General features: G+C 41.3%; 1 protein-coding gene across 1 annotated transcript; it reads right to left on the minus strand.

The window, feature by feature from the left end:
- Positions 1-9,909: 9,909 nt before the first annotated feature.
- LOC119291604 (golgin candidate 5-like) lies at positions 9,910-20,042 on the minus strand. Its single transcript, XM_037570393.1, has 19 exons — positions 19,695-20,042; positions 17,935-19,136; positions 17,011-17,082; positions 16,738-16,815; positions 16,018-16,132; positions 15,340-15,401; positions 15,201-15,248; positions 14,649-14,933; positions 14,397-14,456; positions 14,223-14,306; positions 13,257-13,322; positions 12,905-13,003; positions 12,554-12,772; positions 12,118-12,205; positions 11,785-11,999; positions 11,138-11,197; positions 10,948-11,061; positions 10,334-10,408; positions 9,910-10,229 (listed from the first exon to the last, which is right to left on the minus strand). The coding sequence occupies exons 1-19, from the start codon at positions 19,840-19,842 to the stop codon at positions 10,203-10,205; spliced, it is 3,117 nt and encodes a 1,038-aa protein (XP_037426290.1). The 5' UTR covers positions 19,843-20,042; the 3' UTR covers positions 9,910-10,202.
- Between the last annotated feature and the right edge of the window lie 7 nt (positions 20,043-20,049).

The following is a 20,049-nucleotide window of genomic DNA, read 5'->3' on the forward strand; positions in this document are numbered from 1 at the left end:
TTTGGAACTTTGCATAGTGCCAAGTTGTTTGCCAAGTTTTTTTGCTGGGTACTATTGTCATGGTTGCCAAAGCAAAATAGAGGGCTCTCCTAGGTATTAAGCTAGAGGGAAGCAAGAAAAGAATTGATGAAGGGATGCAAACCATCCCTAGTCTTGTGTACCATCATGGACATGTCATTTGCAAATCTGGCCTTCCAAAACTGAAAAGATGGCACAATCCCCCTGAAGTGTTTGTTATTCCTTTGCTTCCATATCCCCCACGCAGCATAGTGAAGACTTCCATGAGCATTGGCCTTCTACAGGAGTTCCTTGCAGCATGTAGAAGAGCCAACCTGCAATCTAGATGGACTTTTGACGTAACCCAACCGAGGTGGCATATTTGATCAGAAGTTGTTCCATGTGAGTGGCTTGAGTAATGTCAGCTGGCATGAAGAGTATAGTATCGTCCGCGTACTTTATAGTGAAGCAGCTTATTGCCGTGAGTGAAATCAGTATTTATTCAGAGAAATTAGGAAGCAAATTGAAAATGCAGTCCATGCATCATGAACGTGCGGCGGTCCAAAAACGAATATTCCGGCCGTCACCAACTTCTCATCCGCTATCGATGGATCCTTGGCTTGCCTCTCGCCGAAACGTACGTAGCTCGCCAAGCACACACGCCATACCAGACGTGCACCGCAGGCAAAAAAGAAGAATGAAAACTGATCGCGCGACAGCCTTTTCTTCTTCCTCCTCTCGCCGGTCGGTTCCCTCTGCGCGGCGTGCGTGCGTGCGCCGCCTCTGCCTCCCGGACGAGCTTCCCCTGCCAGCCCAGCACAGCCATGGCCACTCACGCGGCGACGGCGCTGCAGCACCACCTTGACCTCCTCGTCGCCGCGATCCTTTTCGGCGGCCTCCTCTCGGGCGTGCTCCTCGCCGCCGCCGCCATCGCCCTGCTGCTGCTCCTCGCCGTTGCGCTGCTCGCGGTGGCCGCGCTCGCCGCGTCCGACGTGTGCAGGCTCTCGGCTCCCGCCGCGCGCGCCCTCGACGCGGCCGCGGCGGACCTGAGGCTGGCTCGCGCAGTCGCCTTGTACGTCGTGCTCAGCGCCGTGGTGCGCGCTTCCGTGGCACTTCGGGCGTGGGCCGGCGCGCTCGCGTCGCGCGCGGGCTACGCGAAGAATCGGATGCTGCGGACAGCTGAGCGTTTCACCGTGGTGGTAGCATAGCGATTAGCATGAGACGTATATCAGCTGCCAAAAAAAATATCGAATGTATGTTTTCTTTGTTACACAGCAAGGAGTATAACCAATTATGTCAAGAGGTAATGGGAAAAAAATCATGACCAGAGATTTATTTTTATATGTATTTATGATCTGTTGTGTTCTGTGAACGAAAACTTATATTACATGTAAATCATCAATGAATGTAAAGCTGTGGAGCTATTCAGTCTAGTGTACAACACCTAAAAAGTTTTTTTCACCGGAGCCGGGAGCTACCGGCGGAGCATCCACCGTTAAACGTTGCTTTGAGATTGATCTGGCTGAAGACCCCACTATGCTTTTATTTCCGTCTTCTTCTTCTTTTTCGCAGATGTTTATTTCTGTCTTTTAGCAATACAAATCTTATACAAACAAATATATTCCGCTGGACGGGGCCACAGCAGCACATTTTGTCAGGTGTCAGCCTGTCAGGGTGAGAGCAAACAGGTGCATCACGGCTGCATGCAAACACTAAATACATGCACTTTGTTTTCCATGTGACATTTTAAAAGGTTGATAACTTTTGAACTAAATATCCAGTTTTGAAACTTTTTATATTTTTGAATTCAGGGCGACAAGACCTTTAAAACATGATCAATCTTGGATACACTTTGGCTAGTTTGAATTTAATCGTCTCACTCATTTCAGAAAACGCATTTCAGTCAGTTTGACGTTTCACTAGTTTCGGAAAACCTTTCAGTCAGTTTCACATTTCACTAGATTCGGAGAACACATTACACCTCATTTACAAAAGATAGATTTCACTCATTTTAGAAATCACATTTCACTATATTTAACGTATTTTACACCGAAATATGTGCCATGTGTATGGAAAACAAATTTCACTCATTTCAAATATTGGTTTCACTCAATTCGAAAAATATTTCATTTACTTCAGGAAATTGATTTCACTCATTTCAGAAAAACTATCAGTAAAAAAATAATTTCACTTGTTTCAAAAAAAATCACTCGTTTCAGAAAACACATTAGACTCATTTATAAAACTAATTTCAATGACTTTACGAAAAATATTGAAATGTATTTCATCATCAAAAATATCAATTTTAGACACAAAAAAGCAGTTTCCTACAAAATATTCGTTATATTTCACTTTTTTTAGAATAACTTGTTTCACTCATTCCAGGAAACACATTACACTCGCTCAACTGAAATTGTATATTTCACTTGTTCAAAAAACTGATTTCAATCATTGCAAAAATATATTGATTTCACTAGTTTCAGAAAACACATTACGCTCATTTTCATTTAAACACTGGTTTCAAAAACTGATTTTAAAACTAATTTCAGTTGTTTCAAATACATTACACTTTTGAAATACAAAGTTTCACCCTTTTGTGAAATATATTTCTGAAAGGATTAAAATATGCTTTTTAAGAAAACAGATCAGTTCTACATAAGTTAAAAAATAATTAGTTTCACTCTTTTGGGATATATGAAATTGAAATAATTAAAATCAGCTTCATAAAAAAGTGAGAGGAATTAGTATTTTGAAAATGAGTGAGATTTTTTTCAAAAAGAATTGAAACTAGTTTTTGAAATAAATTGAAATGTTTTTTAATTCAAATCAACTTTACAAAAAAACGAATAAGTTTAAAGTGAGAGATCAGGTTGATCGGTTGGAGAAAATGAACTGACATAGTGAGAGGTGCGTCAGGTGTACGTGAAAAGAGTGACATGCACGTGGGTAGGACCCCAGTTGATCAAATACAATGGAGTTGAATGAACAAAGGAGAGAAATACATGGACACAACTTTTGAGTTGACAGCATCCTATTGGTGAGAGAAGCACCGGTAGCTCCCGGCACTGGTAAAAAACATTTTGCGTGTACAACACACCATCCTACCGAGATCGACAACAAAGATCTACTCTTCACGATGTACACAAAATCAATAAAATGTATCTCCCTCGTATGAATATCAACTTCCCACACTCGCCGCGGTTTTTTTCAACTCTGACGGAACATGTTCGGCCTTCAAAACTGTTATAGCCGCTGCTCGTGACATCCGACGAGCTAGATGTAACAACCAAGCAAAGGTGAGGAGTTCACCTCCTTTGTGGGCCATGAGCAACCAAGCAAAGGTGAGGAGTTCACCTCCTCTGCTCAGCTGCGCAGCATGCATGTCCGCCCGAGACTTGCCAGCAGCGAAGAGAAGTAGCCTGGTCCACAGGTCTCTAATCTCGCGTAATGTTTCTTGCGCTGCTCAGGCTGATGTAACCCCAAACCATCTTGCAGCAGAGAGCTGGCGCTACTAAGAATTCTATCAGCTGTGTAACTGGGACTGACAGCACTAGTAATTTTGTCGAGGAAGAATATCACGGCAACATTTCTGGATGTGTGACTAGAAGGTAGAGCATGTAGTTTGACAACTTTCGGCAAACACCGACTAACAGAAAATCCTGGGGGTGATAATATTTTCTTAGGTGCGTCTCTGTGAATATATGGGAGCAGACAATGCCATAACCGAAGCTCGCACCAAAGTCCGGAACTAATTTCTCTATTAATGAACCAAGATTTGGCCAGTCTTCGGGGTTCAAGGCTCTTGATCCATCTGAACAATCCACCATAACTACAATAGAATCCATTATCTCCTTATCAACCTCGATGTGCTTGCTATCGAGTAACTTGCTCAACCACAGGAATGACTTCCCATCACCAACACCGGCTATGCTCACCATCATCCTTGCCACTTTCTTCACCAACTTGGACTTCATTGGTACATCACAATCCACATAGCTCAGGAAGTTGTACTGCCCCATGCAATTTGACCATAGTGGCCTTCCCTCAGGGCGTCCAATCTTGCTAGATAGGAGAAAAGAGGAGATGCGACTGAGTCTATGGTAGCCCCGAGCCTCCAACCAAGCCCAAGTCCTTGGCGACGTCAATAAGATAAATATTGCACAAGCTTCAAGGCAAAGGCCTCCTGTAAGTAACATATATGTGATTGCAACATCTGCGGTACTATATCTATGTTTCTTGTTCACAGTGAAGAGCACAAAAGCAACCACCATTGATACTTGAGATACACACCGGAGTATTATGCCACTCCTTGACCGAAGCACCATAGCCTTAGTGTAGATGTCATCATACATCAAGTTAAGTTCAATCTCTAGTAACTTGGGCAAATGTTTCTGATCAATCTTGGATCTCAGTGCCTCTCGGTGTCTTCCTTCCATCTGGGACAAGGTGCGGCCCTCGAAGAGCACTCGGATGCCTGGTGTCGATTTCAAAGCTGAAGAAATGATTCCAAATATCCTTCATGCAAATTCAAGTCAATTTCACTGGAGCTGTTGATGCCTTTTAGGTTCCCATACATAAGAGCCAGTGTCCTCTCGCCATACTTGATAATTCCAGAAATAAAAACAAAGATGCCTGGAACTAGAATTACCACATTGCTGTGACCTACAGACTCCCAAAAGACATATAAAGCAAGGCCAACTTGAACTACCAAATTCAACAAATGCCTTAACCACAAGTTGTTGTCCTCGATGGCAAATGCAGTTATAGTGTCCTGCCCACCAAGATGCATCAGTAGGAAAGGGGCCCAAAGAAAAGCAAGTGGATGGGCTGCCCAGAATATTTCCTTTCCAATGTGGGCATCTTTGTGCCGAGAGAGGAAGCCAAGGGCATAAACTGCTACTAAATCTGCTCCCAAGTATGCTATCCACATGCAAAACCTAAGCGGTGTATTTCTGCTACGCAGCCGAAGGCCACCAGTAAAGAAGAGTAACATCTGTAGTATGAAGCTGAGGAGCACTAGCAAGCGGATCTCCCATTCATTAAGCTGTTGTAGTAGGTTCTCCATTGATAATTGGATTTCCAATATTTAGCGTCCTGTTGGTGGAAATAGTGTAATAACATCAATATGGATATTCTTTCAAAATAGTGAAATTCAAGTTTGCTTAACTATACAGTGTTCATCATAGAAGGTCCTACATGTTTTCAACAAGCTATCAATTGTGCCCATGCAACCGCTTGCACATTAAACAAGCAATTAATCCCGTGAAAAAAGCTGGTACATTTAAAATTTGTTGCACTTGATATTAAGCATACGACCTCGACATTCCACAATGTAAATCCAATTCTACATGCATGCGCGCGCACGCGCACGCACAAAGATCAGATGAATGTTCAAGTATCGTGCTTCTCCAAAGATCAGAATTAGTGAAATAAACAATAACTGTGATATTTAATTATGCCAGACTTCATAATAATTTAAAACAAAGGTTCACAACCTATAGTTAGTTGCAAAATCACTTCAAAACGAACAATTTATATTGGACATACACTTTTTAATTCATGAACACAAATGGAACATTTTCCAAAATATATTATGAGGTAGGCCTGCAATATGTAGCACTTTTGATGGTTAAATTAGAGTCGAACTGAAAAATATAGCACTTTTATTATAACTTAAAAAATACTACCATGAACATTTTATTTTATTCATGCTTGGTTCTTAGATACTCAACAAATAATTTTAGAAAGTCTCATAACCTTTTGTAAATCAATCGTTCTATTTAAATCTATTCTGGTGTCAAATAGTAGAAACGAAAGCTCTGTTGAATTTCAGTTCAAAAAATTTAACGAAATTTAATTCAAAATCATGAGGGTCGTATTGTTGATATGAATACACTGGTAGAAAAAGGGTCTTTACTCCCGGTTCCAGAACCGGGACTAAAGGCCCTCCATGTGGCCGGTCCACCTTTAGTCCCGGTTTACTAAAGGAAATTTTCTGATTCTTTTTTGAAAAAAAAATTGAATTTTTTTTATTTTCAAATTTCTGAATTATTTTAACCTCTAATCTCTAATCACCCCTCATCACTGCTCAATTTAATCTCTAATCACTTCCCAACGGTCACCCATCCTCTCACTACTCCAGCCTGAGCACGCTTAACTTTCGGGTTCTATTCTCCCTGGTTTCCAAGTCTGCACTTGTTGTTTTCCTGACAATAGTAAGATGTCAATCCTATTAACCCTCAGGAATTTAGCTTGAGCATGAAGTCACATATTTTACTGTTTGAGTTTAAAACTATTGTTCTAAAAAACAATAATTTTTTAGTAACATTAATATTTCTTGAATAAGTAGTTTGACCATTGTTTGACCACAGTTTGACCATAGTTTGACCAGATTTGACCAAAATTCAAAAAAGGTGAAATGATTATTTAATAACACTAATATTCTTGAATAATTATTTAGTAACACTAATACTTCTTGAATAAGTAGTTTGACCATAGTTTGACCAGATTTACTGAAAATTTAAAAAAACTGAAATTTGAGCATAACTTTTTTTCCTTTTGGAATTTGAGGATTCTACAAATTTGCAAACAGGCCGTAGGCAGTCTCCATCGGATGTAACTTTTCGAGTAGATGATTTTTCATATAAAAAACTTTTTAATCCGAGTTCGTATGCAAAAGTTATGCCCATTTTACAAATTCCAGAGAGATTTTGTAAATAAAGTCGAAATTCATATTTGTAAATTTTCCCAACAACTAGACCACATATCACATGGGAAACTTATTTTATTTTATTTTTATTGACATTTCCATCATTTTCTTTTGTTTTTTCTAAAACTGAAAAGGCGGTCCACGGGGGGAGGGGGAGTTTGAAAATGGGACCTTTAGTACTGGTTCGTGCCATGAACCGGTACTGATGCATCAAAGCCCATTAGTCCCGGTTGGTGGCACCAACCGGGACTAAAGGTCTAACCTTTAGTACCGGTTGGTGCCACCAACCGGGACCAATGGGCATCGCACCCTTTAGTCCCGGTTCGTGGCACGAACCAGGACTAAAGGGCCCAGGTGAACCGGGACTAATGCCTTAGCCGCACGAACCGGGATAAATGCACCCATTGGTCCCGGCTCTGGACTGAACCGGGACTAATGGGCTTACCCGGCCTGGACCAAAGCCCCCTTTTTCTACTAGTGATAGTAAACTCCTATTGGATGGTATATGATTTGTTTCTCTATGTTACTGTAGCAAAAATACATTTACTTGTTGTGTGGTCCATGCTAGGCATAATGTTCAAAAATGTTGAATTAGCATGTGATATGAAAGCATACGATTGGATATTGTAGCATGGACCCTGACTATTCATCTAGGGAATGAAGAATTAAGAACACTTGGGAACTACACTTAGAACTCCATCAAACCAAAGAACCGAGCTATTGGCGCTACAAGAATATTTTGCAGTAAATTCCTATGTCGTTCTATAATCTTTTCCAAATCGACTCCTCAGCATACAAAAAGACTTTTGAGTATATTAAGTGATAATAGATATCTAATATCAAAAGTCAAATGCATAACTAATTTCTTTCTATTTTTCTTTGCATGCCGTCGCACATACTTTTAGACAAATTGTATTTCATCTCTTGAAGTCGTCATTTCTTTAGCAAGTTCTCTCGGATATTAATTGCTTCCAGATGGCTGTCAAGAGTTCCTTCCCTGTAAGCATATTGGTAAGGTTCATATATTATATATTATTTCCCGCAAAAAAAAAGGTTCATATATTATAGAAGGAAGTTATGGAAAAAAGTTGGAAACTTACCTTAGAACCAATTAGATGGATGCTTTGGTCAGTTAATCAAATATGTGGCGAAGTGTTGTCTAGTTTGTGGCGAGTTAGCTGCATTGCTTCTTCACATGCTTACAATAGCCCTACCTCTGTTCCTTTCTTATATAGCAGATGGAGGTGTAAAGTGCACCAGATCTCCCAGCTGGTCCCTTGATACATTTCTTGCAAGAAGAGCGAAATAAAAGAGACTCCTTTTTTGTAGGGCCTGAAGCACCAGTGAATCCTGTCCTTCTACACATTTCTTGAATGAAGAGCAAGGGTAAAGACATGCTGGTAGCTTTTCTGCATGTTCAATCAACGTAACACTAACACCTGGAGGCAGGTTGGGCATGATATACATTTCCTATAAAAAAAAACACAACGATAACCATATGACAAGGTTCATATCAAAATCTTATCCACGATTTGAGAAACACGTGTGAATGAATTTTATATCAAACTGAGAAACATGGTGATGAAATTAACATGACCTTTCGTTTCTCTTTTTTATTTTTTCTATTTATCTTTTCCGTTTCATGAAGTAGACTGCAACTATTCTTGAGTCTTGGATCAATGACATTTGCATGTATTTGCTTTTTTTTCAATTTCTGCCGTTTTCTCCTTCTCCAAAGGAGGAATGTGATGCGACTATGTTCTGTGAGTGAAATACACTAGTACTTTATTACTGAACATGTATGCCAGACAGATAAGATAACTGGGTACAAGGATTTGCTATACAGTAGTACAGAGCGTAACATGAAGGGGCCAAGCCAACGAGGATACACACGTACTACGGTACCGGTGATTCCATCCATGAAATGAGCAAATAGCAGAGAGCAATATGTGCCATCCGTACGTACTCCCTCCGTAAACTAATATAAGAGCATTTAGATTACTAAGTTAGTGATCTAAGTACGTCATAACAAATTAATTGAGCTATTTTATTTATCCAGAGAGATTAGGAAGCAAATTGAAAATGCAGTTCATACATCATGAAACGTGCGGCACTGGCACCACTTCTCATCCGCTATCGATCCTTGGTTTGCCTCTCGCCGAAACGTACGTAGCTCGTCAAGCATCCATACCATACCAGACGTGCACCGCAGGCGAAAAGAAAAATCAAAACTGATCGCGTGACAACCTTTTCTTCTTCCTCCTCTCGCCGGCCGGTTTCCTTTGCGCGGCGTGCGTGCGTGCGCCGCCTCTGCCTCCCGGCGGAGCTTCACCTGCCAGCCCAGCACAGCCATGGCAACGCACGCGGCGACGGCGCTGCAGCACCACCTTGACCTCCTCCTCGCCTTGCTCCCCTTCGGTTGCCTCCTCTCCTGCGCGCTCCTCGCCGCCGCCGCCCTCGCCCTGCTGCTGCTCCTCGCCGTCGCGATGCTCGCGGTGGTCGCGCTCGCCGCACCGACGTGTGCGGGCTCTCGGCTCCTGCCGCGGCGGAGCTGAGGCTGGCTCGCGCAGTCGCCTTGTACGTCGTGCTCGGCGCCGTGGTGCGCGCGTCCGTGGCTCTCGGTAGCTGGGCCGGTGTGCTCGCGTCGCGCGTGGGCCACGCGAAGTATCGGATGCTGCGGGCTGCTGAGCGTTTCACCGTGGTGGTAGCATAGCGATTAGCATGAGGCAAATCAGATGGCAAAAGAAAAAAAACTGGCAAAAAATATCAAATGTAAAATACTCCCTCCGTCCGAAATTACTTGTTATCAAAATGGATGAAAATGGATGTATCTACAACCAAAATACATCTAGATACATCAATTTCAATGACAAGTATTTCCGAATGAAGGAAGTAATGTTTTCTTTCTACAGTGTAAGGAGTATAACCAATTGTATTAAGAGGTAATGGGAAAAAAATCGTGACCGGAGTTTTTTTTTATAATGTAGAGTATTTATTATGATCTGTTGAAGTAAATAGTAGGGTCATGGGCGAGGGTCATGGGCGATATTAGGGCATGTTGATGTTCCGAATGTGAATTGAATCAGGCGATCCCATGCGTTGATATTAGTCCCTCCGTAAACTAATACTATATATAAGAGCATTTAGATCACTAAAATAGTGATCTAAATGCTTTTATGTCAGTTTACAGAGGGAGTATTTAGTAGCTGAGACAATGACACACACTTGTAGACTCCAAATATGGTAATACACTTGTGTTCTGTGAAGGAAAACTTTGCATGAAAATCATCAATGAATGTAGAGCTGTGGAGCTATTCAGTCTAGTGTACAACACACTATCCTACAACAAAGATCCACTCTTCACGATGTACACAAAATCAATAAAATATATCTTCCTCGTATGACTATCAACTTCCCACACTCGCCGCGGTTTTCTCAACTCTGACGGAACATGTTCGGCCTTCAAAACTGTTATCTTGTTGGGTCAATTGCACCACTATACACGAGCACCCAATGTCTGGAGCTGGTAAAAGGAAGGGGAAAAAATGATGTTTTAGGTAACCAGGGTTAATTAGGTCTGTAGGAAAGGAGGGAACGAGAGTTTAAACTGACTGATATGATTCAAACCTGGCTAACAAGAAGATCCACTTGTTCTCTGTACATGTCCTTTAGGTCAACAATATCATTTCGTAACTCTTCCAACTGCAAAACAGCGAGGTATTTTATTTATTTATTTAATCAGTGCGCATGAAATAGAAGGTGATGGTTTACAAAACAATACACTAGTAACTTATTAAAAATAGGGCAGCTTATGCTTCAAGAGTCAAACACTACTTCATTGTCAACCTCAATCATGGGTCAATTTCTAAGAAGAAAAGTAGTACTGATAATATGTCTACGTGTACTTACTAAGTCAAACACTGCTTTTATTGCCAGCCTTAATCATGGGTCAATTTCTAAGTGATCATAGGTACATTTCTAAGTAATCATAGGTCTATTTCTACGAGGACTCATTTTTCCCATGTGACCAGAGACTAAATATAATGACAGATTTTGGAAACAGGCAATGATTTCCATATCTTGTGACTGATGAACAATATGTGAAATGCCCAACCTTCTCCATCAGTTAGGACTTTCGGGTGAACTGATTGGTGCGTGAAACTTTAAAGTGATGAGGACATAAAGAGAGAAAGTAAAGATAAGTGGCAAGTCATGATATGCTGCATGAGAGCCATACATACCTCTTCATCACGTTCCCCCATAAGTTCTAGAGCGTGAAAGTGTCTTTGTTTCAGTGCTTCCAGTTCAGCCTTTAGGCCAGGCAGAGCAGCAGCTTCATTCCGCAACTTTTCACACTGCATAAAAAGGTCAGTTCAATTAGCATCCACATGGATAATGAAATAATAACGTAGTTGGTTCACAAGGATTTACTTGTTCCGTCAGTTTTACCAACTCCTCTGCCAGGGAATTCCGAATAGATTCCAGTGAGGCCTGTAACATAGTAGTATCGTTAGTGCAGTGAGAATAGCACTAGTGACTGCCATGCAAGCAAACGCCTGTACGCCAAACTATTGGCCAAAACAAATTAAAACAAACACACGCAGACAAGAGTTCATGCTCTCACATCTGTACCGCGAGTTGTAAAACATACAAGACCATGGTTAATGGTTATAAAAGAAACATGGAATTATAGATCATGATGTTTAAGGTGACCTGGTGTCATGATAGAAACATGTACGCGCAAAACATCTTTTTATCAAAACTAAGTTATGAAACTATTCCAAGCTATTGCTGCAGCTTCCTCAGGCTTGGTAGCTCCACCATTTTTCACTTGGCAGTGTGAAATAATGTGTCGCACAAGACAAGTGCTAAAATCAATTAAATATATGTAAAGATCCATAATGCTTGGAATAAATCAGCTAAAACAGCTTTCGGCTCAAACTGGTATACTTTCAGAGACCCAGCTTGAATAATCAGCTACTGTCAGTTTCTAGAACGCCTATATTGAAGTGGAACAACTTCATGCGGTGTTAATTAAACAATTTAAGGAGAAATATTAAAAGGATGCATATACACACCAAGCGTGACATGTAAGAAGCCAATTCTCCATCCTTTTGACGGAGTGCTGATTCAAAAGCACTTGGAGTCATGCTCCTCAGATAGTATGACATATTACTGTCTGCAGACATTCTCCTCTCCAGCGAAGCACTATCTGACAAGTCCAATGATGCTTGAAGGAAGTGGCTTTCTTCCATGCTACTACCGCTAGAGAGCTTTCTTTGGGGAGCATTTTCTTCAAAAGAAGCAAAGAGGAGACCAAAAAAGTTACAGTTATGGCAATAAACAGATATTGAAATATACAAATAGGATTAAACTCACAGATATTAACTGAAAGCAAATAAAGTACATACTTGTTTGATCTGGAAATGGAATTTTAGGTAAGTCGCGGGAAGATGTTTTCTCAAGTTCTGCCCTGGCAGCTTTTTCCCTTTCAAGGTCCTGGAAGTGCAAGAAACAGTTAAGACACATATCTTGCGAAGTAGGTAGTGCATGAACCAGCACATTAGTAATAGCAGTGACTGGTGGCACATGACTAATTTTGTTCATGTACGAGCAACAAGTAAAAGATGACTGTTGACCCTACAAAATCCTGTTATAAGATAACTTCAAAGTTAAATTGTGTATCACATGAGTATATTAGATTAAGTTTAAAGAAAGTGTCTCTGGGGCATATTAACGATTTTGGCAGGAGAAATGCTGCTTCCATACACCATCCTCAAAGCAATCAGATAAATTAACATGTGTACCCAGTTATTTTCAGGACATAATTCAAAATAAGTTGACTACCGTCTCAAGCAGCCCCCTGTGTTCTGCTGCATCTTGCAGCTCCTTTTTGTGTCTAGCTCTAAGCTCCTTTATTTCTTCTTCAAGCTGTTTCGCGCGTCCTTCTTGTAATGCTGCCTCCTCCTTAATTCCTAGATACTCCTGTCTACTTTCAGATGCTCTTTGTCTCTCCTTTTCAAGAGATCGGCTCAGCTGTGTCTGTTCTGTCCTAAGAATTGTAATCTGCATAAGAACCAACATTCATGTCAAGAACTAATTTTCTCACTAGAAGTCTCAAGCTGATCCCCCAAGACCATGGTTAGACTTATAGGAATGTCACATGCTTTTGGTCTCAGAAGAAATTGATGCACAAACCTGGGTCTCCAGAACAGTTATGCGGGATAAATTTTGTGACAGTCTCTCACTTATAGACCGCTCCTTTTCTTCTGAGGCAGCAGCTTTTGCTTCCGCTTCCTGAATATTTGAGTAGAACAGACAAAACTATGTCACTGAAATATTTCTGCTGTTTCTGGCTTTCTCCCTAATTGCATTAAAACGAGATAGCACCCATCTTCATATGTACTATTAATTGCTGATAAGCATAAACAACTATGCAAAAATAGCTACTAATGGAATAGTTTACGGATATTCCTATGTTGTAGTTCTAGTTATCTTCGTTATTTTTGTGTGGTCCACTGCTAACCAAAAAAATTAGAACAGAGTAGACCTGAAGGCGAGAGTTCAAGGTTCTCTCCACACCAGCCCACGCTTCTTCCCTTCGAGCAGCTGACTCCTGTTAAAATTAGCACACAATTGATTAGCCTACTAACTACACCCAATAAGCAAAGAAAGGTGAACTAACTACCTAAGAAGCACGGACACGGGGATACGGGATACGGCATTTTCCAAAAACAGAAATTCAGGGATACGGCAGGGTATATAAGTATTTAGAAAAATAAATACGAAAGTGTTTAAAAGATAAATATGAATAAAGATTTAATGAGAATTTTTTTTGTTGTTTTTGAGATAGCTCACCATCCATGCTGAATGGTAGATGATAATTTTTTTAGTACTGGATATATGGTATCTCCTTTCTATTCATGAAAGACTGAGAGCAGTCTACTGCTCAGAGCCCATGTAGCTCTCCGTCCACTTAGAGCCAATGTAAGGCCCAATTCCAGAAAACCCTGGACTAGTAGCGCTCCAGCCGTCCCCAACTTCCCATTCTCATCCTCCATTTCTCCAGCCGCCAGAGAAGAAACGACAGCGCTGCCAAATCGGCAGCTTCCATCACCCATCTTCTCCCTGCCCAAATCTTCTTCGCCCGGAGCTTCTTCCTTGTTGGAGGCCGCCTTGCCATCTTCCTCTACCAAGATCTCCTTCCTTGTTAGCAGCCATCGAGGTTACCTGCTCGTCATGGTTGCTATCAGGAGGAGAACTGGGCAGCAGCTTGGTCACTGGAGGCTGGCTGCCGAGTCCCCACCGTGTCCACGCCGTATCTAGGCCGTATCCCGATTTTATTTCTTTTTTTAATTCGAGAAAGATGGGATAATGCGGGATACGCGTATCCAGCCGTATCCGGGCGTATCCCCGTGTCCCACCGTATCAGGATGGCAAATCGGCAGTCCTGGTCGTATCGGTGCTTCTTAGCTAACTACACCACAAAGGAAAAAAGAATTGGAAGTACCAATACCTGCATGGCCTCAATTTGCCTTAGGAGTGGCCTTGTCGACTCAGGAACTTGTGTGACCAGTTCATTATAACGAAGTTCACTGGCCTGAAGTGTTAAACAATGAAAGAAACTGACAATTAGTCCATGACTAATTTTACTCTGTAGTACCAGCTAAACCAGAAAAGCTCTGCTCACCTGATAGCGCTTTTGAAGATCATCATGATCCCTTTTTAACCGTTCTTCCCTGAAAGCAGCCTGAAATGCCCCCAAAGAAACACGCAATCAGTGGAATCCAAAGTGGAATAGTACAAAAAATAACGCTTCGGATAAACCTTTTGTAAACAAAGTGATATAGGTTAGAGTTAGATCAGCACAAACAATTGTACCAAGGATATTGAATTAAAATGCACATGTGTAGAACTGTAGATACTTATTTTCATGACTTACCTCCTGTTCTTGTCTGGTGAGAGCATTCCTCAACTCCTCAATTGTGTTAATCAGCATATTTTCTTTTTCACAAGCTTCTCTTAAACGGCTCTCGAGCTCAACTTTGGCTTCTGTGTTGACTCTTGATTCAGCTAATGCCTCAGCCTCTTTGGCTGCATTAAGAGCATTTGTGTAGAACTCCTTCTGAGCTGCAAGCTCAGTTTGATTTCTTTCTATTGTTTCTTGTAGCAGCTTCTCAGTTGCTGCCTTGTCTCTTTTAATACTCTCAACCTTTGTCTCCTCAACCTGTGAAATCACAAATTAAGTGCATGAGTTCACATGTAAGCAAGCTGTACAGACTATGCAACCTACTGTTTAAATGAAACCACGCAGCACCATATGTCCGCACATGATCAAAACAGAAAAGAAAAGACCACCTAAAAATGGGTCCTGGATTGATTTTGTATCATGCAAACAGCAACGGCAAATACTTACTATGTGCCATTAAAGCAGATAAGAAAATAATTTAGTTAGGATGAATTGATTATATATAAAAAGTTGATGATCCTTTACCTGGATCTTTGAGTTCAACCGTTGTTTTTCTTCTTCAAACTCACGAATCTAGCTTCAACCAAAAAAAAGAGAGCAGACTTGATTAACATGAAGAAGAAAAATATTTCAAAACGGTGTGGTGATAAGTTATATTCCATGCCTGTGCTCTAAGTTTTCGTATTGTAGCTTCTTGAGCACCCTGCTTTCTTGATAGCTCTTCGCCTGTTTCATCATTGGTAAAAGATGTTAGTGCCAACCAATGCCAAAACATACTGATAGGGCCAGACCAATCACATGGAGCCCATAGCGTGTATGTGGACTAAAGTAGTGAAGGAATGAATATCAGCAAAGTTACAATACACACATTAAACACATGTGTATGCCTACTTCCTAGTACCCTACCACTGCAGCGGGGAGCAGAGGACTTTAGCTCCAACTAAAGCAGTAACTCAACCAAGGCTTGTTAAGGGCATACAGCTTACAAATACCACAATAAACTGCAGTTGAGAGACCAATATCAAAGTGGTAGATGTGACTCTCATTTACAAGATATGTTTGAAAAGTGTATGATGTCATTATTATCTATGATCTGTAGGAGTGTAGGCAATTGGAGTCACGATTACAATGACCGTCACTGGCAAAGGATACTCAACATGGTGGGCCATACTGTATGGTAACATTAATACATGAAATTGTCACAAGAAAATATTTCAAGTGATAGAACTGCTAACTTCATATTTTTCTCAACTAATAACAGAATAACTTAACTAATGCAAAGTCATCAATAGTTCACACATAAGCATAAAAGAACAGGCACAAAAACGACAATTCTGCATACCTTCAGCCATGACCTGAGTGATAATCTCGTCCTTTTCTTTCAAAAGAGCGGCTGCATCACTTTTCTTATTTTGCTCTCTCCTTAATGTATCTCGTTCTTTGGTTAGTGCATACACCTACACATTGAGGCCAAGATAGTCTTGATGAACAAGAACACTGAGGAAAATTATGTCCCAGAAACAGTAAACAAATACCACAGAAACTTATGAGATTCTGGCTGTGGCATTTAATGATCCTCACTAATACAGCTCACTCAGATCTCTACTTTTACTATTCAACATTGTCTCAACTCTCAGTAAACGAATATTAGAGTAGAAGTTACACACAAAACTAACAAAACTAAACAAACATAAGAGTAAATGTGTCTAATGTGCGGTGTATCCAACTAGTCAAAGGGTTCAGAACTAGAAATATTGCAGGAAAAGAGTTCAAAGCGTAGCTAACTAACTAATTGTTAAAGTACAAAAGACAATCTTCAATTACCCCGACTATTATCAATTTATCATAAAGAAGCAACAAAAAAGAGGCATTGCATGAAAAACATGCAGTTTTAATTACAACATTGCATGTGGGCAGTATTATACACTATTTATGAACTCTCTAATCTTAGCAGATGTTTACACTTCTCAGTGGTTATTAATCTTAACTCTGATTGAGGCGTGCAATATGTAATGATCAATTGACCATGGAAGCATTGAGCAAAAAGAGTAATGTGTCCCACCTTCCTTTCAAGAGTTGCTACGCGTTGGTGATATTCATCCTTAAGCGCATCCATTTCTTCTTCAACCGACTTATTATCCTGTACAATATAAAACAAAAAACAAGAACTGAAATCCATGGAACGCTAAAGTAACTCAGGGAATTGTATAAGCATAGCATTCATCTTGTTCATTTTCACATGACTTGATTAAATTCTGCAGATTCCTAAACCGAAGACAGTCTAAATATCTAGTTCCAGAAGGCAAAAGATCAAAGATCTGCTTAGCAAACATACCTTCAGCTCATTAATTGTTGATTTCAGTTGCTCGTTCTCATTCATCAGTCTAGCAATTTCATCAGCTTTAGACTGCAGAAAGAATTAGGTGTTTTTAGACACTAAATCAGTAGTGAACAGACATGTATCTCGAGAAGAAATGACTACCGTGGGGCATTCAAATTATTCAATGATATAATGACGTGCTGTTGTACATGTAATAATTGTTAAAGGGCATGTGTAGTACACAATGACTCCTGATAAGGCACAGGCTAACATAAAGCTGAACAGTTAAACAACCCTCCTGTTTTGATACATTCACAAGATACAGTGTTAAGAAAAGAAAATCCCATGCTAGTCCTTTTTGACGCTACAAAGCCTATTACATAACTGTAGTTGTCTTCCCTAAAAATGAAATACAAGATGGACCTTCAAAGGTAAAACAGATTCAGATGGAACAACGTTTATACTAGTAACAAATTAGCAAGCACTCAATGGTTAATACCTGAAAATAGACGTGGTAAGGTATTACACTTCAACTAGTGTACTTTGTGATTGGAACTTTAGAAAGTTGCTAATGTTTCGCTTCTTTTCTCTAGTCTAGCATATAAATATGAATACATGAAACTAAAAAAGTTTACTTCCAACTGGTAAATCATCTTCTAGGTGTAACTTTCATAATGTACAGATAGAACCCCAGAAAGCATTAAGGGTTTGAGGTATCATCTCATCCTAAATGGATTGCTTCATCATCCATCAAATTTGCTGGGATGACTCAATTCCTCATTCTGTGGAAAGGCAAAGTGGTGATGGACCAAACCATGCTTTTCCTCAACCCAAACACGCAGGCTATAATCAAAAGGTCAACTGAATGTCTAGTTCCAAAAACCAAACATGCTTTGACTGACTTGCTACCGTATATGCTAGAGCATGTGGAAATGATACCTGGGACTGTCTTGCAGCACCTTGCAATGCAGCTTCCATCATCTTCATGTCACGCTTTAGTTTCTCGAGTTCAACGACAGAACCAACAGATTCCAGAGAATTTGTGGTTGTAACAGAGTCCTGAATTTTTTCCTCTTTTCTCGAATCATCTGCATGAGAATCAACTTCTACTGGATCAACAGGAGTGTATGCAGCAGCTGGTACCAACTCATTTTGCAAGTCTGGATCATTGTCCACAATTATTGACTTTGAGCTAAGGTTTTCAAGCTTCGCAGTTGCATTATCCTCATTTTCAACAACAGATACAGCATGTGCTTCCGTTTGATTGCTTTCTTCCCCATTCTCGGCTGTATTAGTTTCACCATCATGTGCTTTCACTTCCCCATGACTGGCTTCGTCAGCGATATCACTGCTCTCCGGTGAGCTGATTATTTCCTTTTGGACATCAAATGCTTGAACAACGTTCACCTTAGCTTCATTTACATCATCTGAACTGGCAAGCATGGAATCTGCTGGTTGTGACAGCGAGGTGTTCCCATCATCGATGTCTTCCTTTCCAGCATCCATAGATTCTTCTGTTCCCATAACACTTGATTGATTCAATTTTTCAGGTGAAGATGTTCTACCAACAGGCATGTCCCTTACGGATTTACCAGGTTGACTCGGTAAAGCTTCACCGTTAGGATCAGAATATTCAGTGTCTTGATGACCCTGAGTTTCCTTCTTAATTGAGTTACTGGTCTCAACAGATCCATCATAAGTTTCTTCTGCTACAGATGGATGTGTTGAGGACTGTGCTGTTTCTGATACTTCAGAAGTGCCCCCCTCAGATGCAGGTGCCTCAGTGGAGCCATCATGCTTTTCTTCTGCTGCAGAAGAACGTGTTGGAGAATGCGGTGTTGCAGACTGCTCAGAACCATCCGCCTTAGATACAGGTGACTCAGCGGAGCTGCTAACGTTTCCTTGTAATTCTGAAGGCTGCTTTGGGGATTGTGTTGTTACTGGTACTTCAGAAGCATCTGCTTCAGATGTAGGTTGCTCGGTGGCGACCCTATGATTTTCTTCTAGTGCTGGTGAATGTTTTGGCGATGGTTGCTTTTCTGATACTTCCGTAGAACTCTCCTCATCATTATGTCCCATGAATGCCATGACAGGATTAAAGAATCCAATTCCATCAGAGTTAGATGTACGGGACCCTGATCCTGCATCACCAAAGCAGCATAAATTCATTGCTTCCAAGTTCCAATACTTCTCAAAAGGAAAGATTAAATAATATATAAAAACTGTTATAACGCAAAAAGTAATAAGAGGTAGGCATGACTTCCTATGATCTTTACAATTTTTTATGATCTGCCCAAACCAATCAATGATCCCTAATTCAGTAACTGATACATAGAGAATTTAGGGACTGGGTTTTGCTTGTCCAGTGTACAGATTATGACTTAACTAAGGATCTGTACATCAGAAGCAAACCATCAGTAGCCTGAATTCAAACTTTCACTTTCATTCAACATCAGTCACTCAGATCAGTCTCTACTCACCACTCTACCAAACTAGCATATGAGCAAAGCCACGAATAGCACTGCCGCCACTGACAATCACATCCCAATCTCCCCCAAAAACAATCCAACCGCAGCTTCAAATTGAGACTCGTGTACACAAGCAGGCACGCAGCAATGCAGCCCGGGTGCAGAGAGGAGGTGCGTGGGTGGAAGGAAGGAGAGTTTCAGCGACAGTGGCGGCGTAAGCGTATGCGTTACCTTCCTCCGCGTCGTCGCGCTTCTCCTCGAGGCCGAGCGCGCTGTCGAAGTTCTTCTCGATGTTCTTGACGCTCTCGCTGATCTTGTTGACGGCCCCGGCGATGTCCTGCAGCCCGCCCAGCGACAGCTTGTCCGACCACCACGCCATCCCGCCCGGGCCCGGGTCCGATCACCGGAAGCTCGCCGCCGCCTAGATCTCGCGCATAGATCTGATCCGCGCGCCCGCCCGCCCGATCAACCCGCGCGCACCCGCACAGGCCAGCCGCGCGGGATCTGATCCGCCCCGCGGCACCGGCGCCCCCCGACCCGAATCGGGTGGCCGAGGAGCCGGAGGCCGTGGAGGCGGGGAGCGGGA

The sequence above is a fragment of the Triticum dicoccoides genome, chromosome 1A (genome assembly GCF_002162155.2).
Source record: "Triticum dicoccoides isolate Atlit2015 ecotype Zavitan chromosome 1A, WEW_v2.0, whole genome shotgun sequence".
Classification (NCBI taxonomy): domain Eukaryota; kingdom Viridiplantae; phylum Streptophyta; class Magnoliopsida; order Poales; family Poaceae; genus Triticum; species Triticum dicoccoides.